General features: G+C 33.2%; 1 protein-coding gene across 10 annotated transcripts in view; it reads left to right on the forward strand.

The window, feature by feature from the left end:
- Positions 1–15,148, forward strand: part of ATRNL1 (attractin like 1) — a 625,874-nt gene that overhangs the window by 38,130 nt on the left and 572,596 nt on the right. For all 10 annotated transcript variants that reach the window (XM_019660096.1, XM_019660105.1, XM_019660104.1 and 7 more), the window contains exons 6-8: positions 4,543–4,717; positions 7,210–7,297; positions 12,307–12,562. In XM_019660096.1, coding sequence (XP_019515641.1) covers positions 4,543–4,717; positions 7,210–7,297; positions 12,307–12,562 — 519 coding nt within the window. The remainder of the gene's footprint in view (positions 1–4,542; positions 4,718–7,209; positions 7,298–12,306; positions 12,563–15,148) is intronic.

Genomic DNA, 15,148 nt, shown 5'->3' on the forward strand with positions numbered 1-15,148 from the left:
GTCACCACAACATGAGGAACTGTATTAAGGGGACGCGGCATTAGGAAGGTTGAGAACCGCTGTTCTAGAGTAATCTCCATGATTAAACTGAAGCTTAGAGAAGTTAACCAACTTGTCCAAGGTTTCATAGCTGATAAGTAGGAAAGAAAGCTAGGTTAGACTACATAGCTCATGCTCTTAGTCTTTTATAGCTCTATGGTTATTTTCATTCATTCATTCATTCATTCATTCATTCATTCAATAAGTATACTGAGGCCAATCATGTAGGGGTTGTAGGTTATATTAAGGATTTTTTGTTTTATTTTAAATGCGATAGGAAATTATGAAAAGATTTTAAGTAGGGAAAGGATCAGAGTGGGTTTATATTTTTAATCATTCTTGTTGCATTGTGGAGAGTTGAAGGTGACGGGAAGGGAGCAAGAATGGAAATGGAGAGACCAGTTTGGAGGCTGTTGCAATAGTGAGAGTGAATGGTGGCTTGGACTAGGATGGGATCAGTGGTTGGAGTGTGGTAGGAGTGACAGAATTTAAAAATATTTATAATTATAAAATACTTAGACACCAACCAATCAAAATGGATGCTGGCCTTAGGACTGGAGCAGAATCCTGGATGAGCCGTGCTATACCAGGCATTATCTCTTCAGCTGTGGATTGTGGAAGGGCAGGGGAGCTGGGAAGGGAAGGCTGGGCACTTGGGTATGTGAGGCAGTATCTACTTCATTGAAGCATCTCCATATTTTAAAAGTTGGAAAGGCTGTAGCCCCACAGACCTAATGAATGTGAGCCTAAGATTTGTTGATGGATTAGATGTGGGGTGTGATACATCAAAATTTTAGTTTTGGACATGTTAGGTTTGAGATGATCATTAGATACCCAAGTGGAAATGTCATGTAGGTAGTTGGACTTTGAGTCTGGAATTCAAGAGAGATTGTAGGGCTGGAGATATAAATTTGAGAGGGATCAGTGTATAATTCTACATTGTATGATTATAGAACAGCCTTTTACCCTCAAACATCTGTCTCTCAGCACCCTGTCGCTAATGCCCAAAGTTACAGCATTAGAAATTTATTCATGGTTTTGGATTATTAAACTGCACATAACCTGTGGAAAAGGCAGCATATTGAATTTTTATGAAAACCCACTGTAATGTGAATTAGTTTATTACACTCTTTTCAAGACAGCTGAGACTGCTTACCTTGAGGAGATTCCCATATTGATTGATAGAAGTTATGCAGGGAGAGTTATGCAGAGATATTGTGTAAGGGATTAGTTATGCAATGATAGATTTTTCAGGGACGTGTTCTTATAAAAAGGGAATCTTAGATGTAGATATCAACGTTAGATTTTTAATGGATGGCGAAGGCTTTGTGTATATAAAGTGTTCTTTATAGTTGTGTTTTTAGTTAATATTCAGTTTATGAATTTACATTTTAAATAATTTTAGTTATAGAATGCAGAAAGCTACAAATTGTATCATCTAATTTTCCTTAAAATGATGTCATATTCATAAATCTTTCATTCTATTTATACTTATTAATTTAGAGTAAAATAAAGACAATCTGTAGAGTTTAGCTATAGACTAATCCTTCTAATAAGTTCTAGAAGTTACATAAAATATGGGAGTAAAAAAAAGATAGGAAAAATTTTGACTGCTATTTTCTTCCGTGTAGAAAATTAGATATTTCAGATTACAGAGTAAAATTTGCAAAAGTTCTAGTATTCTGTTTTTTGTATGAAATAATATTTAGTTTAAATAAGCTAATTAAATGAATACATTTAGTTATTTGTATTAGTGTCCTATATCTGCTATAACAAATTACCACAAACACCATTTTGGAGGCTGTAAGTCTGAAATCACCGGGCCAAAGTCAAGGTGTTGTCAGGGCCACACTCCCTCTGGGGGCTCTGAGAAAAAATCTGCATCTTGACTTTTCCAGGTTCCAGAGCTACAGGCCCTACATTTCTTGACTCCTTTTCCCTTCCTCTGTCTTTAAAACTTCGAGCACAGCGTCTTGCTCTAGTGGTCACATTGCTGTCTTCTGTAGTTAGATCTCCCTCTCTACGGGTACTTGTGATTACGTGTAGACCCCGCTTGGATAACCCAGGATGAACTCTGCAGTTCAAGATCATTAATTTAATTATATCTGCAAAGCCCTTTTTGCCAGACAAGGTAGCATTCACAGGTTCCAGTGAATAGGACCTAGTTATCTTTGGGGACCATTATGCAGCCTTACACAAACTGCTCTGAAATATTTTGCTTTAGTGACGATTCCAAAAAGATATTACTGATTTAAGTATATCTCTGACTCTGTTAAGAATTTCACAGACACTTCTTCCCTATCAAACTCTTTGTCAAGTAATACCCTAGTGTTAATTGACTGTACCCAACTCTGTCTTTAGGTGGTAACTGTTTAAGTATTTGTTTAGAATGAGCTGCAAGAATAAGAATAGCAAAGAGTATTCAAATGTCCTTTACCCAGATTCACTGATTATTAACATTTTGCCCAATTTGCTTTATTGTTCCTGATTTACATGATCTAAAATAAATCTACATTTTCTTTTTAAGAAAACAAAAAAACATGGTTAGATATATTAGATATAATGTCTATGTGGCCTCATTTCTCTTCATTTAAATTAGAGGTTGGCAGTCTTTTCCGTAAAGGGCCATCTAGTAAATATTTTTTGGCTGTGCAGAGTTCTGTTGCCACTACTCAGCTCTGCTGTTGTGCTGTGACAGCGGCCATAGATGATATTTAAATAAGTGAGCATGCTGTGTTCCAATTAAATTGTATCTGCAAAAACAGGGAGTGGGCTGGAGTTTACTCATGGGCCATTCATTGTTGGCCAACCCAAGTTAAATGAGTTCTAAGTGAGTCAGAATTGTAGTTAAACATTTTTTAAATCCGTGTGTTCCTTTAATTTCTTTGATTACCAAGGAATAGTTCAGTCTTTCACTAAGAAATAATAAAGTTTTCTATTATCTGCTTTAAAAGAATGTGTCATTATCAAAGAGACAATTATACCTGAAAAATAGACTCATAAAATGTAAGTTTTGCAAAGGACTTTGAATATGAATGAATGCATGGGTGAGTGAACATAAACAAATAAAACTGGGTAGGCTAGTGCTTCTGAAATTAGGGTCTGTTTGGAAGTTTTAAAATGTTGTGATTCAATGATAATCTAAAACTTTTTGATATAACCAAATTTTAGATAAAATGATTGATCTTGTAATTGGGTAAAAATGCCCCTTGACTGCAGTGCCAGCTTTTGTGTTGACTATTGAATTGGGATCAAGTGGTATCCTTTATTATAGGCTAAAAAGAAAGTATTGAAGTGTACTGATGCTTATGTGACAAGTGAAGGTCAAATGATGATGTGGCAGATTGTGTGAATTAAAAAGGTTTATATAAAAGGTAGAGAAAAGAGCAGTGATGGGAAAATTATGTTGTCAAAATGTAAGTATCCTAAAGTTATATGAAAAAGGTGTTGTAAGAATTAATATAATTTTCACCCTGGGACCAATGATTTAGTTTGAGCAAAATAGCATCAACTATCATATTAAGTAAACATTAATTTTATTGGTTTTATCAGTTTGTTTATATATACATATAATATATAAATTTATGTTGGTTTTGTACTTATAAAAACTTTAAACAAAAGGAGTTTATGTCTAGTTTGTGTTCAAGCATACTTTAGTTTTATTAGAATTAAAAATCATTTAGGAGCCTCTTGAGTTCAGTGAAAATACATTTTCTTTAGGAGCATTCCTTCCATTACTTCAGTTTGGGAAACACTGATCTTGGCTATTCTACTACAGATGAGGAAAGCAAACTCATGAGCAACAGCGTGAATATGGATAGGAAAAGGCAGAGTTTTCACCTTACAGTATTTAGGTTATCCTGACTTAATATTTTTATTTTATTATGCATAATAGTTTTTTCTGTTTGGAGAAAATAAGCCCTTCCTACTGATGCCAATTTTGGTTGTTCTTAATAATAATAATGCTAAGAAAAAAATATAATTTTTATTTTTATATTTGTTTAGTAGTTTACAATTTATAAATGCTTTCATTTTCACTCTTTTAAAAAATTAAATATGTATAATAACTCTTAGGGAGTAGGTTGTTATTTCTATTTTATAGATGAAGGCTTGATGATGATGGGAGAGGTAAGCAGACTCGCCCAAAGTCACACTTCTAGTAAGTGACAGAACTGGGATTTCAGTCCATTGTTTTCTAGTCTAATATTTTAGTAGCCTAGCAAAGCAAATATGAAATTTCATATTACTTCAATGATTCTGTCAGATAGTTCAGTTTATTTGAACGTACCCAAGTCTGACTGAGGACATGATTTGCCCTCCCCCCCGCAGGCTTTACATTTCATGTTAGAATTTTCCTTGTAAGTTATAAGTTAGACGATTTACTATGTACATTTATTAATATGATGAGCACTGAATTCCTAATTCTCTTAATCCGTATATTGTTTCTGTAATCTAATTCTCTGTCTAATGCATTGTGTTGTTTAATTTTTTTTTTTTTAATAGGTCCGGATTGTTCTCTGAATGTTCCTTCCACTGAGTCTTACTGGATTCTGCCAAATGTTAAACCCTTCAGTCCTTCTGTAGGTCGGGCTTCCCATAAAGCAGTCTTACATGGGAAATTTATGTGGGTGATTGGTGGATATACTTTTAACTACAGTTCTTTTCAAATGGTCCTGAAGTAAGTTTTTCTTCTTTTTTAGATTTCACAATCTATTTTTTAAGATGGATTGTTTTTGTAACAAGACTATCCTAAATGTCTATTTTATTGCTTTCCATTTATGAATGTTTATTTTTTTTGTGATAGTATCTATTTGCTACATGGAAGTGATATGAGAATTTATGAATTCAATATATCCATAGTTAAATAGTTGTCATTGTGCTTATAGGATTGTTTTCTATAGCTGTTTCATTACTTCTCTAGAATGCTTTTAATAAATTCTTAGTAAGAAAATATTAAATTCAGGTAAGGTCAGGCCCGTCTGTATTAGACGTTATGAATCCTGCCACATTTTATTTCTTCAGAATGAAGTTTAATTGCTCATGTAAAAATACTTTCAATTTGTCCTGTAAATTAATTTACCTGAACTTTTTTTTACTTTGAATTAGCTTTACAAGCTTTTGTTGGTTTAACAGTGCCAGTATTTTAAAATAGATCATTCATTCACTGCTGTCTCAATAGAGATTGTTCTCTGCATGATTGGATGATAAGGGGAATCACATGGATGGCAGCTTTATCTGATTTCTTTTCAGCTAGTGATTGTATTTTATGAACATTCATTAACAGAATAAAAGAGGAAATGGAAGAATAATTTGGTTATCATTATTGTTTTCCGTGGTTTTATTCATAATATGTAATAACTGATGTAACCTGGGCATCAGCCAATCAGAGCTGACCCTGGACGCTATATCGTAATGGTGTGTCCTCAAAAGATTGCTGGATTTAGAAGATAAATACACAGGGCACCCAGTAAAACTTGAATTTCAGATAAACGATGAATAATTTTTTAGTGTAAGGAGGCCCTTGCAATATTCTTTTTTGATTTTGTCCCAAACAGTGCATGGGTTCTCCCTGTACTGATAAATTGTCATTTATCTGAAATTCGGATTTAACTGGCTCCCTGTGTTTTTCTGGCAACCCTACTCACCAAAAATATTAGTTTTATTAATTTTGGTTATTTAAAAATTCTACTGCTCATAAGAGGAGATCGCTTTAAAACTTTGATTGAATATGACTGGAATTATAGTATAAAATAAAATAAATTCTGGAAAGAGGGAGGAAGAGTTTTAGGTAAATATTTAAGTGAACAATTAGAATTCTGTAACGCATATATGAAGGATAAATTATGGTAGAAATCGTTGAAAGAGAGTTGGTGAGATTAAAATGAATTGCTAAGAAATGAAAGTACCTGAAGAAATGAGATTTAAATGTGAAAACAAAAAGGAAATTAACTATGCTTAATGAAAATGAAAAGCCTGTGAAAATAAGTAAAATGGTTTTTGCATTTTTAATGGGCTATATGAAAGAACAAAGAAGAAATGTGTAATACCAGTGTGGCCCACAAAATCTAAGATATTTACTATCTGGCCCTTTTACAGAAATCGTTTGGCAAGCCCTAGTTCATGGTAACTTGGTGGAAAGCAGTATGTTGGGTGCAGATACTGGTAGGTAGGCAGACGTAGTAGTGAGAGTCTGTGGAAGTTAGGTTCTGGTTGATTGTATTTCCTCAATTGTATCATGCACATGTATCTTATAACTCCAGTGTAGGAAATAAGTTAACCATGATGCTGCAAAGAGATTTTGGTTACCCTTCCTTTTTTTTTTTTTTTTTTTTTTGTGAAGGGAGCTTCTCTCCCTTTCCTAATGAGTTAGAGGAGGTAATAATTGATGGTGAGCTTCTGAAACAAGGTCCTAGTCAGTTGTTGACTGCGTGCTTCCTTTTGTATGTTTTGGCAAATTGAAGAGACTTGAGGGTAGAATATGATGCTGATAATTGAACTGGAATTCTGTTAGATAAACATTTGAGAGTCATCGTTTGGAACTTCTGTTTTCTTATGGTATTTTTAGACCATAGAACAAATACTAATTTTCATTTTTTTATCCTGTAATGTAATAGTACCTTAGTTTTACAGAAGTTTCTATCATAATAGATTCATTTTACACATTCTCGCAAACAAATGATTAGTAAACAAGGTGTATTTGTGCACAGGAAATACATACTTCTTGGTTAATTTATATCATGCTAAGTATGTGTAAAAGGATAAAAACGAGTATGTAAAGCAAATGGCTATTGTAAAAATGGAGAGAATTTCCATCTATTTCCAAAAGAAAAAGCTGCCTTTTTTTAAAATCTAAAAATGCAGAACAGCTTGCTATTGTTTAGGTTAAGCAATTGGTTGAAATTGTTAAAGCAATTGAACAAATTAATTCCAGTAATAAATAGCCTTGTCAAGTTAATGTATATTACACAATTAGGCTATTGTATCTAATTTAGAGCAGGTATGTCTTGAAAGTCTTTATTAAAAATATCTAACATGGTACATGAAATTATGAGTTTATTCTAATTGTTTTGAATTTAATGAATACTTGAATACAGATGAAGAAAGCATATGCAGATTTAAAAAAGCAAAAGTGAATCTTAGCTTATGAAGTTCTGTTTTTCTTGCTTTTAGTTACAATTTAGAAAACAGCATTTGGAATGTAGGAACTCTCTCAAGGGGACCTCTCCAGAGATACGGACATTCTCTTGCTTTATATCAGGTATGGATCTTGCTGTTTAAACTTTAATCATTTTTTTTGTTTACCTTAGAGAAAAACAATACTAAATCTCAGATTTATTTCAAACCCTTAATGAGAACAATAGATCATATGGATCACAGTAACTTGAGGTGTTATAGACTCATATACTATTTTAGTAAAAAAATAGATTTTTGTGCAATCTTCCGCGGAACACGAGAAGGAAGAAATAAAGATCGAGTTTTTGTACATGGCTTTATACCTAGTCATCAGGCCAATCACTTTTTATTTTTTTTCTAAATTGTGGTAAAATACACATTTTAACCGGTTTTAAGTTAGAGTTCACGGGCTTTAAGTATATTCAAATTGTTGTGCAACCATTACCACCATTGCCTCCAGACCTTTTTTTATCTTGCAGAACTGAAACTCTGTACCCGTTAAACAATAACTCCCTGTTCCCCCCTTCCCCAGACTCTGGTAACCATCCTTCTACTTTCTGTCTCTGAATTTGACCGCTCTGGGTACCTCATGTAAGTGGAATCATACAGTGTTTGCCCTTTAGTGACTGGCTTATTCATTCACTCAACATAATGTCTCCAAGGTTCATCATGTTGTAGCATGTGTCAGAATTTCTTTCCTTTTTAAGCCTGAATAATAATCCATTGAATGCATAGACCACATTTTGTTTATCCTTTTTATCCATCGATAGACACTTGGGTTGCTTTTACCTTTTTAGACTATCACGGATAATGCTTTTTTTTTTTTTTTTAATTAAAAAATTTTTTTTAAATTAGTGTCAGGTGTACAAAACAATGTAATAGTTAGACGTCTCACCCCTCACAAAGTGGTAAGCCTCCTCCCCAATCTGTTGCCCCTCTGACATTATATATATCTATTATAATTCCATTGACTTTATTCCCTATGCTGTACTCCATCCACATCCTGTGACTATGTCTATATATTAAATTATAGTTGACATACAATATTATTCAGCTTGAGCTTCAGGTGTACAGGGCAGTGGTCAGGCATAATGCTGCTATGCAAATGGGTGTACAGATATCTGCTCCTATCTACCCAGAAGAAGCTTTCAGTTCTTTTGGGTAGATAGCCAGAATTGCTGGATTATATGATAATTATATTTTTAATTTGTTGAGGAATTGCTGTATTGTTATCCACAGTGGCTGCACCATTTTACATTCCCACCAGTAGTGCATTTCTTCCATATCCTTGTCAACACTTGTTTTCTGGATTAAAAAAAAAAATAATAGCCATCCTAATGAGTGTGAAGCTGTGTTTTATTGTGGTTTTGATTTGTGTTTCCTTAATGATCAGTATTGTTGCACATCTTTTCAAGTGCTTCTTGGCTATTCGTCTGCCTTCTCTAGAGAAACGAATATTCAGGTCCTTAGCCCATTTTTAATAGAGTTGTTTGTTTTTGAGTTGTAATTCTTCTTTATATATTTTGGATATTAACTCCTAATTGGGTATATGATTTGCAGATATTTTCTCCCATTCCTTGGGCGTTTTACTCTGTCGATAGTGTCTTTTGATGTGCAAAACTTTTTAAGTTCGACATAGTTCAGTTTATCTTTTTTTTCTTTTATTAACCTGTTTGTTCCTTTGGTGTGACATCCATGAAATCATTGCCAAAACCGATGTCATGAAGCCTTTTCCCTATGTTTTCTTTTAAGAGTTTTAAAGTGTTAGTTCTTATGTTTAGGCCTTTAATTCATTTTGAGTTAGTTTTTGTTTATGGTGAACATTAAAGGTCCTGTTTCATTCTCTTACATGTGGATATTCAGTTTCCCCAGCATTATGTGTTGAAAAGACTGTTTCCCATTGAATGGTTTTGGCAGCCTTGTTGAAAATCATTTGACCATATATATGAGGGTTTATTTCTATGTCTGTGTTTATGCCAGTACCATACTGTTTTGATTACTGTAGTTTTGTAGTAAGTTTTGAAATGAAGTGTGAGATCTCTAACTCTGGCCTTACTTTTCAAGTTTATTTCGTGTATTCAGGGTCTCTTAAGATTCCTTATAGATTTTAGGATGGATTTTTCTATTTCTGCAAAAATGTTATTGGGATTTTGATAGGGATTGCATTATAATCAGCTATTTTTATGTATTTGAGAGATTCATGAATTTAGCATGATTAAAATGACAGGCTACATAACAGGTTTTTATTTTGAATCAAAGATTCATGTATTTTGTGGTCTGTGACTAGAACCTTCAAATCAGAATTTATGTATTTTCATAGCTTATTAAAGAAAAATTGGGAAATACAGGAGCAATGTAAACAATAAACTACCACTTTTTTATTGCATATGCATGTTTTAAAAATAGAAATCTCTATAGATGTAGTGTGTATGTGTCTTTTAGTTTTTTTTATTTCATTTTTTTGTAACAGCTTTATTGAGATATAATTGACATACCATATAATTCACTTATTAAAAGTGTACAATTGAACGCTTTTCAGTATACTCCGAGTTGTGCAACCATCTCTTGCAGATTTGTGCAAAATTGCTGAGTTGTGTTTTCAATTTTAGAACGTTTTCATCACCTCACAAAGAAACTCTGTATCCTTTAGCTGTCACCTGAAACCTCATCCTCCCAGCCTTAGGCAATCATGAACCTACTTTCTATCTCTATAGATTTGTCTATTCTGGACATTTTAAATAAATGAAATTATATACTATATGGCTTATGACTGGTGTTTTGTAACATCAGTACTTCCTTGTTATGGTAAAATAATATTCTATTGTATGGGTATACTACATTTTGTTTATCCTTTCATTAATTGGTGGACATTTGGGTGGTTTCCTTGTTTCAACCTTTCAGCTATTAGGAATAATACTGCTATGAACATTTATGTATAAGTTTTTGTGTGGGCATGTGCTTTCATTTCTCTTGGGTGTATATATGTGATTGGAATTGTAAGGTGGAATGGTAACTCTGTATTTAACTTTTTGAGGAATTGCCAGACTGTTTACCAAAGTGGCTGTACTATTTTATACGAGTATTCCCTTTTGCCATGTTTCTTTGGAGAAATGCCTGTTCAGGTCTTTTGCCCATTTTTAAATTGGGTTATTTGTCTTTTTATTATTGAGATGTAAGAGTTCTTTATATATTCTAGATACAAGTCCCTTATCAGATACATCACTTGCAAATATTTTCTTCCATTCTGTGCGCTTTCACTTTCTTTTTTGTTTCAGCTGTATTTGAATGAAATTTTTAAAAAAATTAGTTTCAGGTGTACAAAACAATGTTATAGTTAGACATTTATACCCTTCACAAAGTGATAATCCCCTTCCCCAATCTACACCCTTCTGATATTGTATATAGCTGTTACAATTCAACTGACTCTATTTTCTATGCTGTATTCCACATCCTGTGGACTATATATATAATTAATTATAGTTGACACTTCAGTGCTTTCACTTTCTTGATGGTGTCTGTTGAAGCACAAAAGTTTTTTAATTTTGATGAAATCCAATTCATCAGTTTTTTCTTTTGTTGTTTGTGATTATGGTGTCATATCTAAAAATCCACTGCCAAATCCAAGGTCATAAAGATATACTCCATGTTTGTTTTTTTAAAGAGTTTTATAGTTTTGGCTCTTACATTTAGGTCTTTGATACATTTTGGGTTAAGTTTTTGTATATGGTGTGCATTAAGGGTTCAAGTTAATTCTTTTGCATGTGACTACCCAGTTCTCTTGGCACCATTTGTTGAAGAGACGATTCTTTCCCCATTGAAAGGTCTTGGTAATCTTGTCAAATATTAATTGGCTATAGATGTATGGATTTATTTCTGTACTTTGGTTCTGTTGACTTATGTGTGTATCTTTAGGCCAGTCACACACTCTTTTGATTACTTTTGCTTTGTGGTAAGTTTTTTTTTTTTAATTAATTTTTATTTTTCAATTACATTTGACATTCTTTGTTTGGTTCTGTTGACTTATGTGTGTATCTTTAGGCCAGTCACACACTCTTTTGATTACTTTTGCTTTGTGGTAAGTTTTTTTTTTAATTAATTTTTATTTTTCAATTACATTTGACATTTAGTATTATGTTATATTAGTTTCAGGTGTACAGCATAGTTGTTAGGCATTTATATAATTTACAAAGTGATCCCCATGACTAGTCTAGTATCCACCTGGCACCGTACATAGTTATTTCAGTATTATTGACTGTATTACCGATGCTGTACTTCGTTTTGAAATCGAGAGTCCTCCAATTTCCTTTATTTTTTTTCAAAATTGTTTGGTTATTCTGGGTCCCTTTGGATTCCATATTCAGTTTTTGCCGATTTGCTCTGGCTAAAACCTCGAGTATGATGATGGAATGTAAGTGGCAAAAGTGGGCATCTTTGTTTTGTTCCTGACCTTAGTGGGAAAACATCTTTCATCATTAAGTATAATATTAGCCATGTGTTTTTCTTAGATGATATTTATTATGTTGAAGAAATTTCTTTCTATTCTTGGGTTGTTGAAATAGTAATGACTTACGTCATTTATATGTCATTCATTTCAGTCATATATGATTGAAGTTATTGCATAATTCATAAGTGCTATAAAGAATCTGCCCAAAGCCATGAAAAATCGTAATCAAAATGTACCCTATCCACAGAATACACAGATGTGGTCTACCTTTTTTGGTGAGCAATGCTTGATGAAAGCAGTAGATGATCAGGAATAGCACAAAGCGGTACACAGAGATGGTAAAATTCAAATGTAACAACTAGCATAATAAAAAATGTGGTTAATCGACTATGTAATATAATTGTTTTAAATAAAATACCTTAGTGTAACTTTTTGAAAGCATAGATTTTCCCCCTTCTTGTAAGTAAAAGCATTAAATTTTTATTACTCAGGTGTTCCCATTTGACTTTTTACAAATAAGAACTATGTTTTGTGCATGTTCTGAGCGATGACTGAAATTTAATATTTAAATTTAGTCTTTATCTTTAATTACTATATATTGCTAAGAAAGAACTAGTTTGTTTTTTAATACATGCTTTTTTAATTTATAGGAAAACATCTTTATGTATGGAGGCAGAATTGAAACAAATGATGGCAATGTTACAGATGAATTATGGGTTTTTAACATACATAGTCAGTCATGGAGTACGAAAACCCCTACGGTTCTTGGACATGGTCAGCAGTACGCTGTGGAGGGACATACAGCACATATTATGGAGTTGGACAGTAGAGATGTTGTCATGATCATAATATTTGGATATTCTGCAATATATGGCTATACAAGCAGCATACAGGAATACCACATCTGTGAGTTACTTTGAAAATGTAACTATATACTCTGTTCTTTATTAGTTGAAGATATTTTTATCTTTAAAAAAAAGTCTTCATATTAATTTAGTCATAATGGTTAGTTATTTGAAATCAGAATTATAAGCCAAGAATTAATAATTTTTAATATAAGCTTTTTGGTTTTGTGTTAGATTTTGTCCTTTAATATTTAAGTTTATCTTATTACCCAAATGTGGGGAAATGTTACCCAGTACTCGTATTTTCCAAAAATTGAGAATATTTTTAAATATGAGAAATTCCAATAGATGGTGCTGTTTCTTTGGATTTTACTTATGGACCAAGAGCTAAAACTCAGTCTGTTTACTATGCATTCCATGACTTCAGGATGTTTCATTTTTCAGGGTTCTGTTCCTAATCTTATTGCAATATCTCTATGTATGTATTAGTCTGTTGGCTTCTATAAGAGATGATTATCTGGTGTGTGAAAGTGACTGGGATAGTCTACATATGACTTTCTGAAATGTACGCTTTTATACTCTTTGTTTTTCTTGTACTTTATTTTTTTAAATTCTTTATGAAATTTTCAAATAGTTTATAAGGTTTTTAAAAATTTGTCTACAAGTATATGTGCTCTATAGTTTCTACTTAGATTGTGAAGTCAAGTTTTTGGCTTTTTTGTGTATGGCCAACTGTATATAACTATGCAGAGTCCTTGTGCAGTCTCAATGAGAAAACTCATTTGCAGATCACCATTGGCTGCTGGCAGCAAGTGAGGCTTGCATGCCCAGAGGAAGACTCCCTTTCTACTGCACTGTTTCCCATGCAGTCCTTTCAAGTGACCTGTTTTCTTTTCCGTGTTCCCAGTACAGCTGGGCTGGAAGCAGGATATGTATCCTTCGTACTTCTTACTGTCATTTCCACTTCTTCCGCCTTTGAATCACTCAGCTTTGAATCTGATGTCATCATACTGTACCACCTGTTACTTCTCCTTCTTGTCTTCTATTGCTTCTCAGATCACTGTACTTTATTCTTTGAAGGATGAAGCTTCTAGCTCACTGTTTCTCCACACCATATACATATTAGTCAAATGTTTGATGATGTCAGTATCCACTTAAACAATTCTTCTAATACCTGGTCTCTCAATTTTTTTATCTCTTTCCCAAAGATCTTGTTTTCCATCCTACTGGAGTCAATCTTTCCCATTGTCATGCCTGCAGTGAGTCCCGTCATTTCCATTTCAAGTGTCTTACCAGTTTACTCCTTCTGGTACCCAAACTGTGAGAACTCTTCAGCCTTACCGGAGCCTTTAGTTCGCTGAGCCTACTTTCAGTTTTTCACCATCTCTTATTCTCTCTTGTCCATGCTTTGAAAATTACTGAGCTTTAAACTCACTATCACTAATCTTTCTTCCAACTCTCCGTAATGACTATTTTGTACACATTTTTCTCCAAACTTACAATCCTTCATTTTCCATCAGAACTCTCAGCTGATGACCTTACTTAGTATTTTATTGAGAAAATAGGAGTAATCTAAGGAGAATTTCTGCTGATGGGAACCAAGTGTAACGGTTAATAAGCAATTCTGTATTGAGTAAACCTGCTTACATGCATTATTGTCATAACAGACTCGTGATAACAAGGAAGCCAGTGTGGCTGTCATTCTAATTGTCTAGATGGGCCCAAGAGTTGTTTAAGCAAGTTACACATTTTCTATGTAGAAAGGTTGTTTTACTTTTTGATTTTTCTATTAATTTTAGTTTTATTATAGTGTTCAAGGAATGATGTAGGTCCAAACGATGTCTCAGTTCTGGATTTTTTGTGTGTAGTTACCATCAGTTTATGCAAAAGAAAGTTTAATGTAACAGTAGTCCTTTTTCTTCCGAATGCATCTTTTCTCCATTTCCCTTTGCAAATTCAGACCTTTACCCCACCCCCTTTTATGTTTTTGTTGTCACAGATTATCCCTATTGATGCTGTGAGTTCAATTCTAAATTTCAGTAGCTAAGAGTCTTCTCTCTTTTTAATGTTTTTACCTCCTTTGATCTTTATGTTATACTTGTATTTAAGTGTATAATACCCTATTTTGAATAAAGGTTGCAGTTTCCTGATTCTGTCTGTTAGTAGTCTTACTCATAGTTTTGTATCATTTTGTCTTTTTTTTCAGGTAGAATAATTCCCTTCAGTATTTCCTTTAATACAGGTCTTGTATTGTCTCAGCCTCTACATGTCTGGAAAAGTCGTTATTTCTTCTTCATATCTAAAGGATAACTTTGTTGGATATATTATTCTTGGCTGGTAATTTCTCTCTTTCAATTGTTTGAATATCTGATTCTACTCTCTCCTAGCTTGTAGGGTTTCTGCTGAAAAAAATCTGATGATAATCTAATTGGGATTCCCTTTATAGGTTACTGTCTTTTTTCCCCTGGCTGCCTTGAGAATTCTTTCTTTGTCATTAATTTTTGACAGTTTTCATATAATGTACCTTGGAGAAAGCCTTTTCGGATTGAGATAATTAGGTATTCTGTTTGCTTTGTTGATTTGAGGATTCATCTCTTTCCGTAGGTTTGGGAGGTTCTCATCAATGCTTTCTCTCAGTTCCCTTCTC

The sequence above is a fragment of the Hipposideros armiger genome, unplaced genomic scaffold (assembly GCF_001890085.2).
Source record: "Hipposideros armiger isolate ML-2016 unplaced genomic scaffold, ASM189008v1 scaffold_311, whole genome shotgun sequence".
NCBI lineage: Eukaryota > Metazoa > Chordata > Mammalia > Chiroptera > Hipposideridae > Hipposideros > Hipposideros armiger.